This window comes from Aristolochia californica, unplaced genomic scaffold (genome assembly GCF_029961685.1).
Source record: "Aristolochia californica isolate CCGP_79_NKW_82.1479 unplaced genomic scaffold, dmAriCali1.0.hap1 SCAF_2, whole genome shotgun sequence".
NCBI lineage: Eukaryota > Viridiplantae > Streptophyta > Magnoliopsida > Piperales > Aristolochiaceae > Aristolochia > Aristolochia californica.
The window spans coordinates 26,359-37,464 of record NW_027181881.1 but is presented as its reverse complement, the minus strand read 5'-3'; the positions used below and the strand labels follow the sequence as shown (position 1 = coordinate 37,464).

The following is an 11,106-nucleotide window of genomic DNA, read 5'->3' as shown; positions in this document are numbered from 1 at the left end:
TTTCATCTATTGCGTTTGTATTTAATATATTCAATAGTTAATATTAAGAGTTGTGAAAATTGCCCAAAGGCCCAAAACCAAAAGAAAATAAAAATCAATCTCTAGAGTTAAGACGAGTTTTTTAAAAGTAAATTGTCCCATATCCCCTCCATGATGGAGAGAGAGAGGCGGGCTCTTCTTCCTCCATCTGCCTTTAATCGGGAGGAGCCCTTGTCTCGCTGTCGTTGGAAACTGTAAAGTCAATCAGTTTACTCGTTTAACAATTCCAATTTCCAACTACAAAACAAAAATCCCCCCTTCGGCTTGATTCAAATTTTTTTTCGTTTTTTCTTTTTTAAGAAAGAGAAGTACCCTTGATGGATAAGCGTATATAGGTTATTTAATTTTATTTAATTGTAAAGTCATAGGTCGACTTCCTGCTGGGTCTGCTTTCCTGCTGGTGTTCGCGCGTTCCATTGCCGGTGACGACATCGTATCCCCTTCTTCTTCCAGTTAGTGGTGAGGTCCTATTATCCATTTCCATCTTCCTTATTTTCTACTGCCTCTATTAGGCGGTCCAGATATTGTAGAATGCATGTATTTTCTATATTCTCGTTCAACTGTAATCGTTCTCTTCGAGGATTTGTAGGACTTTTGAGAATCAATAAAGACTCCTTCTGCTCTAAGAAACTCTTTATCAGTTTGGATCGGATCAGATTGAGCTTACCTGCATACTGTTCCCTAAATATTTGTTTATCCATTTTCTCGATAAGTGACGGCACAAGAATTGTTTCACCCTTTTTTCAGCCTTCTGTGATTTCCTCCGTGAATTACCTGATTTCCATCTTCTTCTCGGTTTGAAGCTCTTCTCTCAGAGTTGTCGACTCCTGTGGTCATTGAGGGTGACTCTGCTAACTTGGTTTACTGGATGTCTAAGTAAGCTGCATGTCCTTGGTGATCGGTCATATTTTGGATGGCAATGTTGACAATTGTCATCATTGATCATTTTATTGGAAGCATGTTTCCCGATTAGCAGATATTATTTTTGCTTCCAAAGCGAAAGATTGCGTTCCCCTCCCCAAAATGTTGTCGGCAATACTTCTCTTCCGCATGTATCTTGAGGCTACGGTTGTCCCTTCTCTCTTTCTACATGGAGGTTGGAATTTCCTTCTTCTTTATACTCTTTTAATCTTTCATACAAAGCTTTTTGCAGAAAATCAGTTGCTGTTTGAGTCACATTAGAGGTTTGTTACTGGTGCAAGGGAGAGTGACGCATTTTACATTATGAAGAAAGGTGGGGACTATTTTTCTTCATTTGTATCATGCCAACATTTATTAAGGAAGAGGTTCCTTTAATTCTTTTGAGAAAAATCTGCTTCTACTTTTCCAATCATCTTTTGTTTCCTGGTTCATCTTCAACAAATCTTTCTGATTGTGTTTACTGGTGACTACGAGATTTATTAGATTTTCTTTTCAGAAATGATGCCAAATGACTTTTTCTGATTTTGTTAACTAGAAGTTTCAGTTTATATATTTTCATGTTGGAAACTACTACACCCTCTAACATTTACTTGAGAGTCACGACACGTGATGTTGGTCTTGTTGGTAGGTAAAAAGTCTTATCGTTATGTGGTTGTACATGTGTTGCTTGTCTTAGGCTGCTTGTTTGAGAGCGAAAGAAGTTGTCGCAGAGTTGTCCCACACAAGTTGAGCTTAAAAGGTTCATGTGCTTAATAGTTGGGAAGAGGCCTCGTTACTTTAGATAGTTGTTATATGAGTAATTGGTCTAACTTCAACATGGTAATAGAGGGAATCCATATCCTTCTAGGCCCATCTCTTTCAGTTTAGTAACCCATGTGTGAGTTCAATGAGGCCTGTGTATGTATGTTATCAGTGCATTGGATTAGTAAAAAAAGTTGTTTGTTTAGGCCAAATGCAAGGTGGAGTGTTAGTGCGTAATTATTATGGGGTTGTGTACGTTTTGCACATCTCAACTGGTTGTCTAAGTCTGAAAGAACGGTGGGAGAATAATCTCACATGGGTTTGGACTTGAGAAAGTTCTTCTACTTATTAGTTGGATAGAGATCCTTTTACGTCACCTAGTCATCTGAAGGAGCTCTCCAACTTTATAGTTTTATCTGTTTGGACATAAGAGGTACACTAGATGTCTGAATGAAGACTCTACCTTCATGTGGGAAACAAGACAATAATGAAAGAACTGGAGAGCAAAATACAAGGCTTTTTTGCTCAAAAAGAAAGAACTGAAGTGGAATACTGAAAGCGTATTTTCACATTTTTTGGATTAATAACAACAGTTATTCTTTGGTAGTTGAAAGCTTAGATCGCATCGAAGCTGCCTCAAACTCCTTATTTGTCTTCGTGCTTTTCAAGGATATGCAAGGTGTAATTCGAGCAATTAGAGGTCACTCAAGTGTTCTCAAATATGCTGTGCTGCAACACATCCGCATTGTGGATCCAGTTGTGCAGCCTACCATATTTTCACGATATAAGTCAGCCTCCTCTGCTTGACTGGAAGAACATGGATTTGAAAGTGCCACAATCTCAGACATCATGAAAGTGAAAGGTCAAAGTGCTGATGGGTCTTGGCTTTGGTGCACAACAAATGACACTGTTTACGATGCTGTCAAATCAGTAAGTGCTATGCCTTCTTGTGCTAATTTCTCTAATCTTTCCTTTTAAGGGTCTGCTTCATCTATGACTGGAACAATAAGGTCTTCTGTAGAAAAAAAATTCTTTATTTTTTGGGCAGACCGTAGTCCAGGTATCCTGGTTTAGTGGTTGGAGGGGTATATTTTCTTCCTTTTTTTTGGAGGGGGGGGGGGGGGGGGGGGGGGGGGTGTTGCTGCTTAATAAATTAGAAGATGTAGCTTTCTCAGTTAGGCTCTCTATATACATGCTTTTCCAACTTTATTGTTGATAACCTTTTCTGAGATAAATATATCGCAGATGACACAACATAATGTTGGTGCTCTTGTGGTTGTAAGACCAGGAGAACAGAAATCAATTGCTGGAATAATCACTGAGAGAAGTACACAACAGCTTCCTAAATATTTGTTGCTTAGATGCTTATGATGTTTCTTATGCTTTCTGGTATTGTTGTTGATGTAACTATCACTAGCCATGTATTAGCTGCTAGTGTGTGCAACCACAAATTTCAGGTTAGTTGTTGTGGGAAGTGTAGGGAAAGAAAGCAATTTTAGCCTTTTCCGTGCTTTAGTTTAAGAGTCTCAACATGCTAGGGTGGACCTACTGTTAGTTATTGGCTAAAGCATCTTCCAATCATACCTGAGCTCACAAACTACAAAACCAAGATTCTGTTACTCTTCTGCAGAAACCTTATTCTTCATGATGTTAGCATGATTTCTTCCATTCATGGAGGCTCTTTACATGGCTCCCAATGATGGAGCCTCCAGTTCTATATATATGGCCTAAAAACTGCACAAAGAAAAGAGGTCGAATTGGATCAATTTGAAAAATTTAAGAGAGAAGTTTTCAGAGGAAACAGCGAAGAAGATTTCTTCAAAAATGTTTAGTGGATGTCCTCAGCTCTGAACTAGAGAAACTAATGTTTTACCCTTCATATTAAGCCAGTTTATGCAAGAAGCTATTTCCTGCACAACATGGTGTTTGTTTGATTTCAGCTTTTAAGGAATAGTCCCACATGGATTAGTGAGTACAAAGATCTTGAGTTTATTAGTTGGGAAAGAGGCTTCCTAAAGTGTCTAATCATTTTGGGATAGGCCTTGGACCTAACTTAACATGGTATCAGAGCAAGTACTCATATGTGGGCCTACACCTAAAAACTATCTACTTGTAGAGCCACAAAAAAGGTCTTACACCTAAAACTATCCACTTGTAGAGCCACAAAAGAGGGCCTACACCTAAACTGCCTACTCCTAAATTATCCACTTGTAGAGCCACAAAAGATGGTCTACACGTGAGGGAGAGTGTTAAGGAATAGTCCCACATGGATTAGTGAGTACAAAGATCTTGAGTTTATTAGTTGGGAAAGAAGCTTCCTAAGGTGGCTAGTCATTTTTTGGGATAGGCCTTGGACCCAACTTAACACAGCTAGTAGGACTACTTAGTGTTTTACATTCTTTTCTTTTGTTCTTAGTCTGTAGCCCATCCATTATTGATGGAGAAAGACGCCTTAGTAATTTTAGAGAAGATAGTTATGTGAGAGGTAATAGCTATTTTTTAGAGTAAGCTATTGGAGGGACTAACCTAGTCTTTAGACCTTCCTTGATCATAGTTACGATGTTAAAAGAAAAGTGGATCGTTTCCTATTCCATTCCAAATTCCTAATAGTGTAGGTGGTGTAGAAAATCTACTGAGGGGTATTATGGTCATTTGGCATCTGCATTTGTTACGGATTCTTATATTATCTTTCTCTACATGTTCTATTATATGTATAAACTGAATTTCATGTAATTTGACTATGTAGAATGGGAGATATAGGGAGTTAAGTGATTAAGTGTACGAGGGGCAATCTTGTAAATGTACCATAACGCACTTATTTAATAGAGGGGTCGAGAATTGCTTTGTTTTCTTCTGAGTTCCCACATTCCCTCAAAGGGGTAATACCCTCACTAGAATCAGCCATTGGATTAAGATTCAACCGTGATTTTACTTCTCACACACTTCTAGAAAAAATGGTTAGGAGGACCCCACTTTGCAGATTAGGGTTAGGGCCAAAATTTCATTGTACGCCAACCTCAAAAGTACAGTAATCCAATTCTTTTCAATTAAATTTCATAAGCAACAAAAAAACATAAAGAAATAGGGATGGAGTCGGCAAGGTTCAGGATGATGCAGGCAGAGGACCCATTATTGGGGTGCGCACAGTGCAAAAAGGATAGATTTCAACTCATTAAACCTTCATGGGGCAGTAATCAATCTCAGAACTGTTCAAACAACAGTGTAGGCCATCAACCCTAGGGTAATGGCAGAAGAAAAACACAAAAATTCAGATTTTTACCCACCAGTTAAGTCAAACTTCCAACCAAGATCTATTACTCTGATACCATGAAAAAGTGTGACATTGAAGTGTATATATAGAGGAACTAAGAGGGAGAAGAAGAAAGAGAAGAGAAAAAAAGAGTTCTGGAATAACTCTCCTTGGGGATTCTGCTCGACCCCCAGCCTTTTAATAAGTAATTTCAGCACAAATTATAGAAATGCTCCTACACACTTAAGAACACTTAAACCCTTATATCTCCCTACTTACTCAAATTACATGAAAATAAGACAAGGGACAAAACTAAACACAGAATAAGATAATGTAACTCCTGGACATTACAGTAGGTAAATGATGATGCTACCCTTCAATTGATCTTCTAACAAAAGGTCTGACCTTTAACTCCAATCAAATGAATTACTAGAAGTCCCTCTTTCTAGAATATGCAAACTTCAAGAAGAGGGAAGAAGAACCCCTACAAAGGCCTGACATAGTTGATATCAGAAAAAAAGTAAGAAATTGAAGAAGAAATAAAGAAAGGAAGATAAAATAGGGAAAATGCTGGAGAGAATGCTTGAAGCAGCACTTGTTGGAGGCAAACAATCGAGCTTCCCTCGTCTTTTATTTCACTTAAGTGGTTACAATGGTAAGATTACAATACTACCCCTCATAACCTCTACTTGCTTAACTTTACAAATACAAGTCAGTATTCAACCACACTTGAACCATCGGTTCCTAAATGACATAACTCCAGAAGTATACACTAGTAACTGGAAATGACTAAAATAACCTTGTATATATTTTAGCAGGGATGATATGGGCTTTTTTGTTCTATTAGTATAATTCATCACTTTAAGCGTTCAGTACTAATTGCAGGTTTCAATGTCCTGCTTCTGAGTATCAGTACAACCACAATTTTTCTGTCCTTCAGTAGTTTCCTTCTTGACAGCTAGTTAGCAATGTCAGATCACTTCTTGTAATCATGTGCTGAGGCATATGAAATGGGATGTCATTTACCTCCATAACATCTGAGGAAACTAAAATTTCTTTCACTTTAATTTGTGAGGTTTTCAGATAGGTTTAAATAATAATCATGAGAAAATACTAGCTCTTGTTGGGACTCTACCTTATTAATCATTGTAGTTCCTCTCTCATCTTGTGGTTAGTGGTTCTGATAAAGCTTGTTTTAGTGATAATCTTTCATCTTTATTTTTAATTTAAATTTTTTTAGTGGGTTTTAAAAATTCTGTGCCTCCTCACCGTGGGATGGCATAAAAGATGATGTGGGCTTACAATTCCCAGCTGAAAGTATTCTCATGCCAAATCAGAGTTGGCTGTTATTTTTGGTCCGTGTAGCACTGTTCTCCTGTCCAAGGATCTTCAAGAAGCTCACTAAAGCATTAGTCTAGTGTTTGATGATGATCGTCCTCTATAAGATCCAGTCTAATTTGGTCTTTGCTGTCTTATGGTTAATAAACTAATGAGCTTTCTCTCAACCTTGTAACAAGTTTTTTTTGTTTTTTTTTGAAGTAGTGTTCTCTTTATTAAGCAAGAAACAATAAACAAACAACTAGGGAAGCACACCCCTTACAACAAGGGATTGGAGGGAGGTTCCATGTTTAACAAGAACATCAACAACAAAATTAACAGATCTAGGTACATGAGACCAAATACAAGTAATATGGGGTAGAATGTCCATGATAATATAGAAAACATCTCAATGTTGCCACGACAGGGTGCAAGGAGAGGAGAATCATCAATATGGAGCAGGCTGAAGAGATGATCTAGGAAGATAATGAGGCCATTGAGGAGGGCCTAAAACTCAGCAGAAGTGGAGTCAGAGATACACATAGGGCCAAAGTAGGTCATGAGCTCAGAGTCACGGGACACAAACTTGAAACAAGTTGACACAAACAAAATGAAATTTCTGACTTGGGAAGTGATTTTTGTCATGTTGGGATTAGCAGCAATCAAGTATTGCAACACTGTCATCCTCAAGGGAACGTTCTTAATGAATTTTTCACCATTTGAAAAAATAGAGAGTGATCCTTAGCAATGACTATCCTTTAGTCACAGAAGAAGTGAATTGCAAATCCTCTGGTCACATGAAGATAATATTGATCACAAAATGGAGTGATTTTAGATAGGTCACAGGATAACTATCCATCGAACCTTTTATCTGTCTGGTTCGATTTTAGATTGTTCATGATGTGATAATCCACAGATTTTCTTATCTGCATGCGTTGATTTGCAAGGGAATCATCCCAAGGTAATTTTTTTCTCCCCACTGACAAAATAAGGTTGGAGCAGAGGCATTTACACATGACTATTACTCTTTGTTCTGGGTCCGATCAATGATCAAAACTCTTGAGACATCTTTTTCTTGCAGAAACTAACAGCTATTATTGTTCCATTAGCCCGCCCATTAACAGTCATGAGATCTTAAGCTCAAAGTGTATCCCTTTGTAGCTTGACACGTGTTCAATAAGTATGGCCATTTTGTTGTTGACATAACTGGTGCTCCATTTCTGTTTTCAGATTATCTGAGGAAGATCATTGTGCAGGGAAGGTCATCCAAGTCAACAAAAGTTGGGGACATAATGACTGAAGAGGTAAGCTACTGGCTCTTCTTATCTTGGCTATAGTTTGAAAACTTGATGAGGTTATTTCCATGTTACTGTTTAGAACAAGCTCATCACAGTGACATCGGATACAAAAGTTCTGCGGGCAATGCAACTCATGACTGGTTTGTATTTACTCTATTCAAGCCTTGCATGGGAATGTGAATGGTTGTATTGAGCATGCTGTGGATGTTGATGGCAGATAATCGTATCAGGCACGTTCCAGTCATTGATGACAAGGAGATGATTGGGATGGTCTCTATTGGTGACGTTGTTCGAGCAGTAGTTAGCGAGCACCGTGATGAGCTCGATCGCCTTAATGCATACATACAAGGAGCATATTAGCCATTACTATTAATCACGAACCATTTTTTTCTACTAGCCATTACTATTAATCACGAACCAAAGCTCTAATACCAATTGTTAAGAATTATGCGTCCTGATCTTAAATTATCGAGATTAATAATAATAATTATGAAAAAAAAGAAAAACAAACACGAAAAACAATAATATGCGTCCTGTCTTTCTATCGCTGTGGTAATCTATTATAAAGATGAAATAGTTTATAAAAGAAATTGTATATACTTATAGGTATTTTCTCTAACATCTTTTGGGCTACAATTCTAGTTCCATGGTGATGATAAAACATTAATAGCGGTACCCCTTAATTATAAAAAGAAAATTAGGGTAACCGTGATACAAGAATAAAATTTCCAAACTATCATTAATGAAATAATAGTTAATATATCATGGAATAACATCGAGAGGGAGGTTTCCCTGTCCCCTTCCAACCCCCCACAACGACTTTACTACGAAAATCAATCTGTGTATTGACTCAGCGTATGATTAGGTTTCACAACTTAACAAAGTATCCATTTGTTAAAATCATAAAAGATAAAGAAACACAGATATAACATTGTCACATATTAGACATAAGAATGACAAATATAAAGTCATCCTCTAGATAATATTTAAATTTAATTATACATCATAATATAATCTAAATAAAACTTAAGGCTCTAAACAACTCACCTTCGTAATCTAAAAGAATGATGAATTCCAATGAGTGGCAAATTGGATATTTAGGTGTTAAATTCTTATTATTAATTAATTAATTAATCTAATTATTAACAATTATTTATTATAATTATTAATTGTTACTTATGATGACTATAAATTTATCCTAATTATTAGTTATTATTACTAACTATTATTATCAGTAATTACTGGTCTAATTTATTGATTAGTAATACTTAGAAATTAATAAATAAATTGAAACATATATTACAAATATAAATTATAAATTTGTAATAATCATCATGCTCTATTATTACTTATTACTTATTATTTATTAATATATTAAATAAATATTTATTCAAATTATTAGTTATAATTACTATTGACTATTATTATCATCAATGACTACTGTAAATTATCGATAAAAAAAATTAATTATTAATTATTTTTAGATTATATTACTAATTTTAGTTGATAATAATTTTTATACGTCATAATTGTTATCACTCTATACTTATTATTTGTTATTTCTTTTAATTATATATATTAAAATTATTATTTAATAATAATTATTATTATTATAAAAATTTTGCTCAAAATATTCTTTCGAACTAAAAATTTTATTAATAGTTATTTTTAAATATTTATTATAATAATTGTCATACTTAATAATTATTATTACTCTATTAGTACTCAACAAGTATTAAGTTAATATATTTGTTATTAATTTTATTAATAAATAATTATAGATTTATTTTAGTTTTTTAGTTATTATTATTATTTTCTATTAATATCAAATAATTATTGCTCTAAAATATAAAATATTTATTATTTAATTAAATTAATTTATAATGATGGAAAATTTTGTGTAGATATTACTTTTGTAAAAGGTATAGGATATGAGTGTGTCCCACAACCTTTATTTGTAAAGAAAATATAATAACTCTCTATAGATTCAAGGTATAAGATATATTTAATTTTTTAGAAATTAAGTCGAGAAAAATACATAAGAATTGAAAGAAAATAAGGTGAACCAGATTGGTTTTAGTTTGAAGTCAAATTGGGATTGTTCAGGTCAAAAAAATGAGAAAGAACCAAACCAAACTATAAGTGGATAGATGGATCGGGTCGAATTTGTTATGTGGACCATGTGTTGGATCTAGATCCCTAAGGTGAATAATGTAGGCAGATGTAGAAAAAAAGGTAGATTTCCTGGCGGATTATCAACGTGGACATAGAATTGCACAATGGATCAACACGAAGTTAAGTGACATGTTACCATTATATTGGTCTACGCGAAGGCAATTTCTAAATCGACATGCACGAGCAAGTGTGGTTACTAAAGCGAGCTACACTAGCTCATCGCTAGGGGTGGCATCGAGCTGAACTGAGCCCGAACCTACCTATGTTTGAGCCGATCTTCGAGCTGAACCTCGTCTCAAGCCTAAAATTATTATCCAACTCGAGCCCAAAATTTTCAACCGAGCTTCAAGCCGAGCTCAAGCTTCAACATACATTTAAAATTTTTTAAAAAATATAATTATATATACATTTTATATAAAATTGAGCAAAACCAAAATCTTACCCATATATGTTTATGCAGTCCTTCACTGCATTTTTCCATTGAAGCACCGAGCGGAAATTGCATCAGATTTTAGGTGTGTTAGTATCACTATAGGTATATTGAAAATCATTTTAAAGGTACTATCAAATCAATTAAGTCATGTCCTTCCTTCCGTTATTAAACCCAACAAATATGCCATTACAACATACCTGGCTTGTTGCTCACGAGATGGTGGATCTTTTTCATAAACGCAAGTTTCAAAGAGAGCTCATAAAGATTGGTTTAAGCGTATGATGAAGTGAGTTGAAATTTCTTGGATTTTGTTATGTTAAGGATAGGTTGTGGGAGAAGGTAGAGGAGATAGATAATGAGTTGCAATTCATCAAGAACATTCTCGTGATTCTAACGAGGAGATAAAATAGGTATTTTAGAAGAGGGGCATTAGGCAAAGGGACCTTTTATTCTCGATATTATTCAACCTAGTGAGTGAAGCTCTTTCAGGACTAACAATTGCTTAAATTTGGTTAGGTAAACCAGATCCATGACAACTCAGAGCTTGATATTCTCATCCTGCCGTTCGTCGATGACACGTTTTTGTCAACATCTTTTAATCAAATTCAGAGCAACAAATCCATTGTTTCCATATATGAAATAATGACAAGCCAAAAAGTAAATTGGTATAAGTCTATCATATATGGGATTCAACGAGTTTGTCTTTTTGCTTCCCAATGTTTTAACCTGAGCTACACCCTTATTTGACCCGGTCTGTTCCAATTGGCCATGTAATGGCAAATAACTTGACCGAATCACGATTGAGTTAGCTTGGTCTATTGACAGAAACCATATTCTGACATGAGAACTAAGTTAATTATAATAGAATAACCTTTATAATTGTGTTATAGGTGGTTATTTGTCGGGTTTCAAATGAAATGAGCATTTATTGA

The 11,106-nt window shown here is 35.2% G+C and overlaps 1 protein-coding gene across 5 annotated transcripts; it reads left to right on the top strand.

Moving 5' to 3' along the window:
• The first annotated feature begins 412 nt into the window (after positions 1 to 412).
• LOC137956640 (CBS domain-containing protein CBSX3, mitochondrial-like) lies at positions 413 to 7,996 on the top strand. 5 transcript variants are annotated; one of them, XM_068804206.1, is made up of 5 exons: positions 416 to 498; positions 1,193 to 1,273; positions 7,499 to 7,572; positions 7,646 to 7,706; positions 7,784 to 7,996. In XM_068804206.1, the coding sequence occupies exons 2-5, from the start codon at positions 1,264 to 1,266 to the stop codon at positions 7,924 to 7,926; spliced, it is 288 nt and encodes a 95-aa protein (XP_068660307.1). In that variant the 5' UTR covers positions 416 to 498; positions 1,193 to 1,263; the 3' UTR covers positions 7,927 to 7,996. The 5 variants fall into 5 exon arrangements, 2 of the variants coding, with proteins under 2 accessions (XP_068660307.1, XP_068660306.1); XR_011113256.1 differs by lacking the exons at positions 416 to 498; positions 7,646 to 7,706 and adding exons at positions 625 to 1,107; positions 2,371 to 2,631; XM_068804205.1 differs by lacking the exon at positions 416 to 498 and adding an exon at positions 625 to 1,107.
• Positions 7,997 to 11,106: the final 3,110 nt, after the last annotated feature.

Excerpts from the sequence above, each read along its gene's own strand:
- LOC137956640 (XM_068804206.1), top strand. Across the intron at positions 7,573-7,645 it reads GGGACATAATGACTGAAGAG|AACAAGCTCATCACAGTGAC; the intron begins GTAAGCTACTGG and ends GTTACTGTTTAG. Across the intron at positions 7,707-7,783 it reads GGCAATGCAACTCATGACTG|ATAATCGTATCAGGCACGTT; the intron begins GTTTGTATTTAC and ends TGTTGATGGCAG.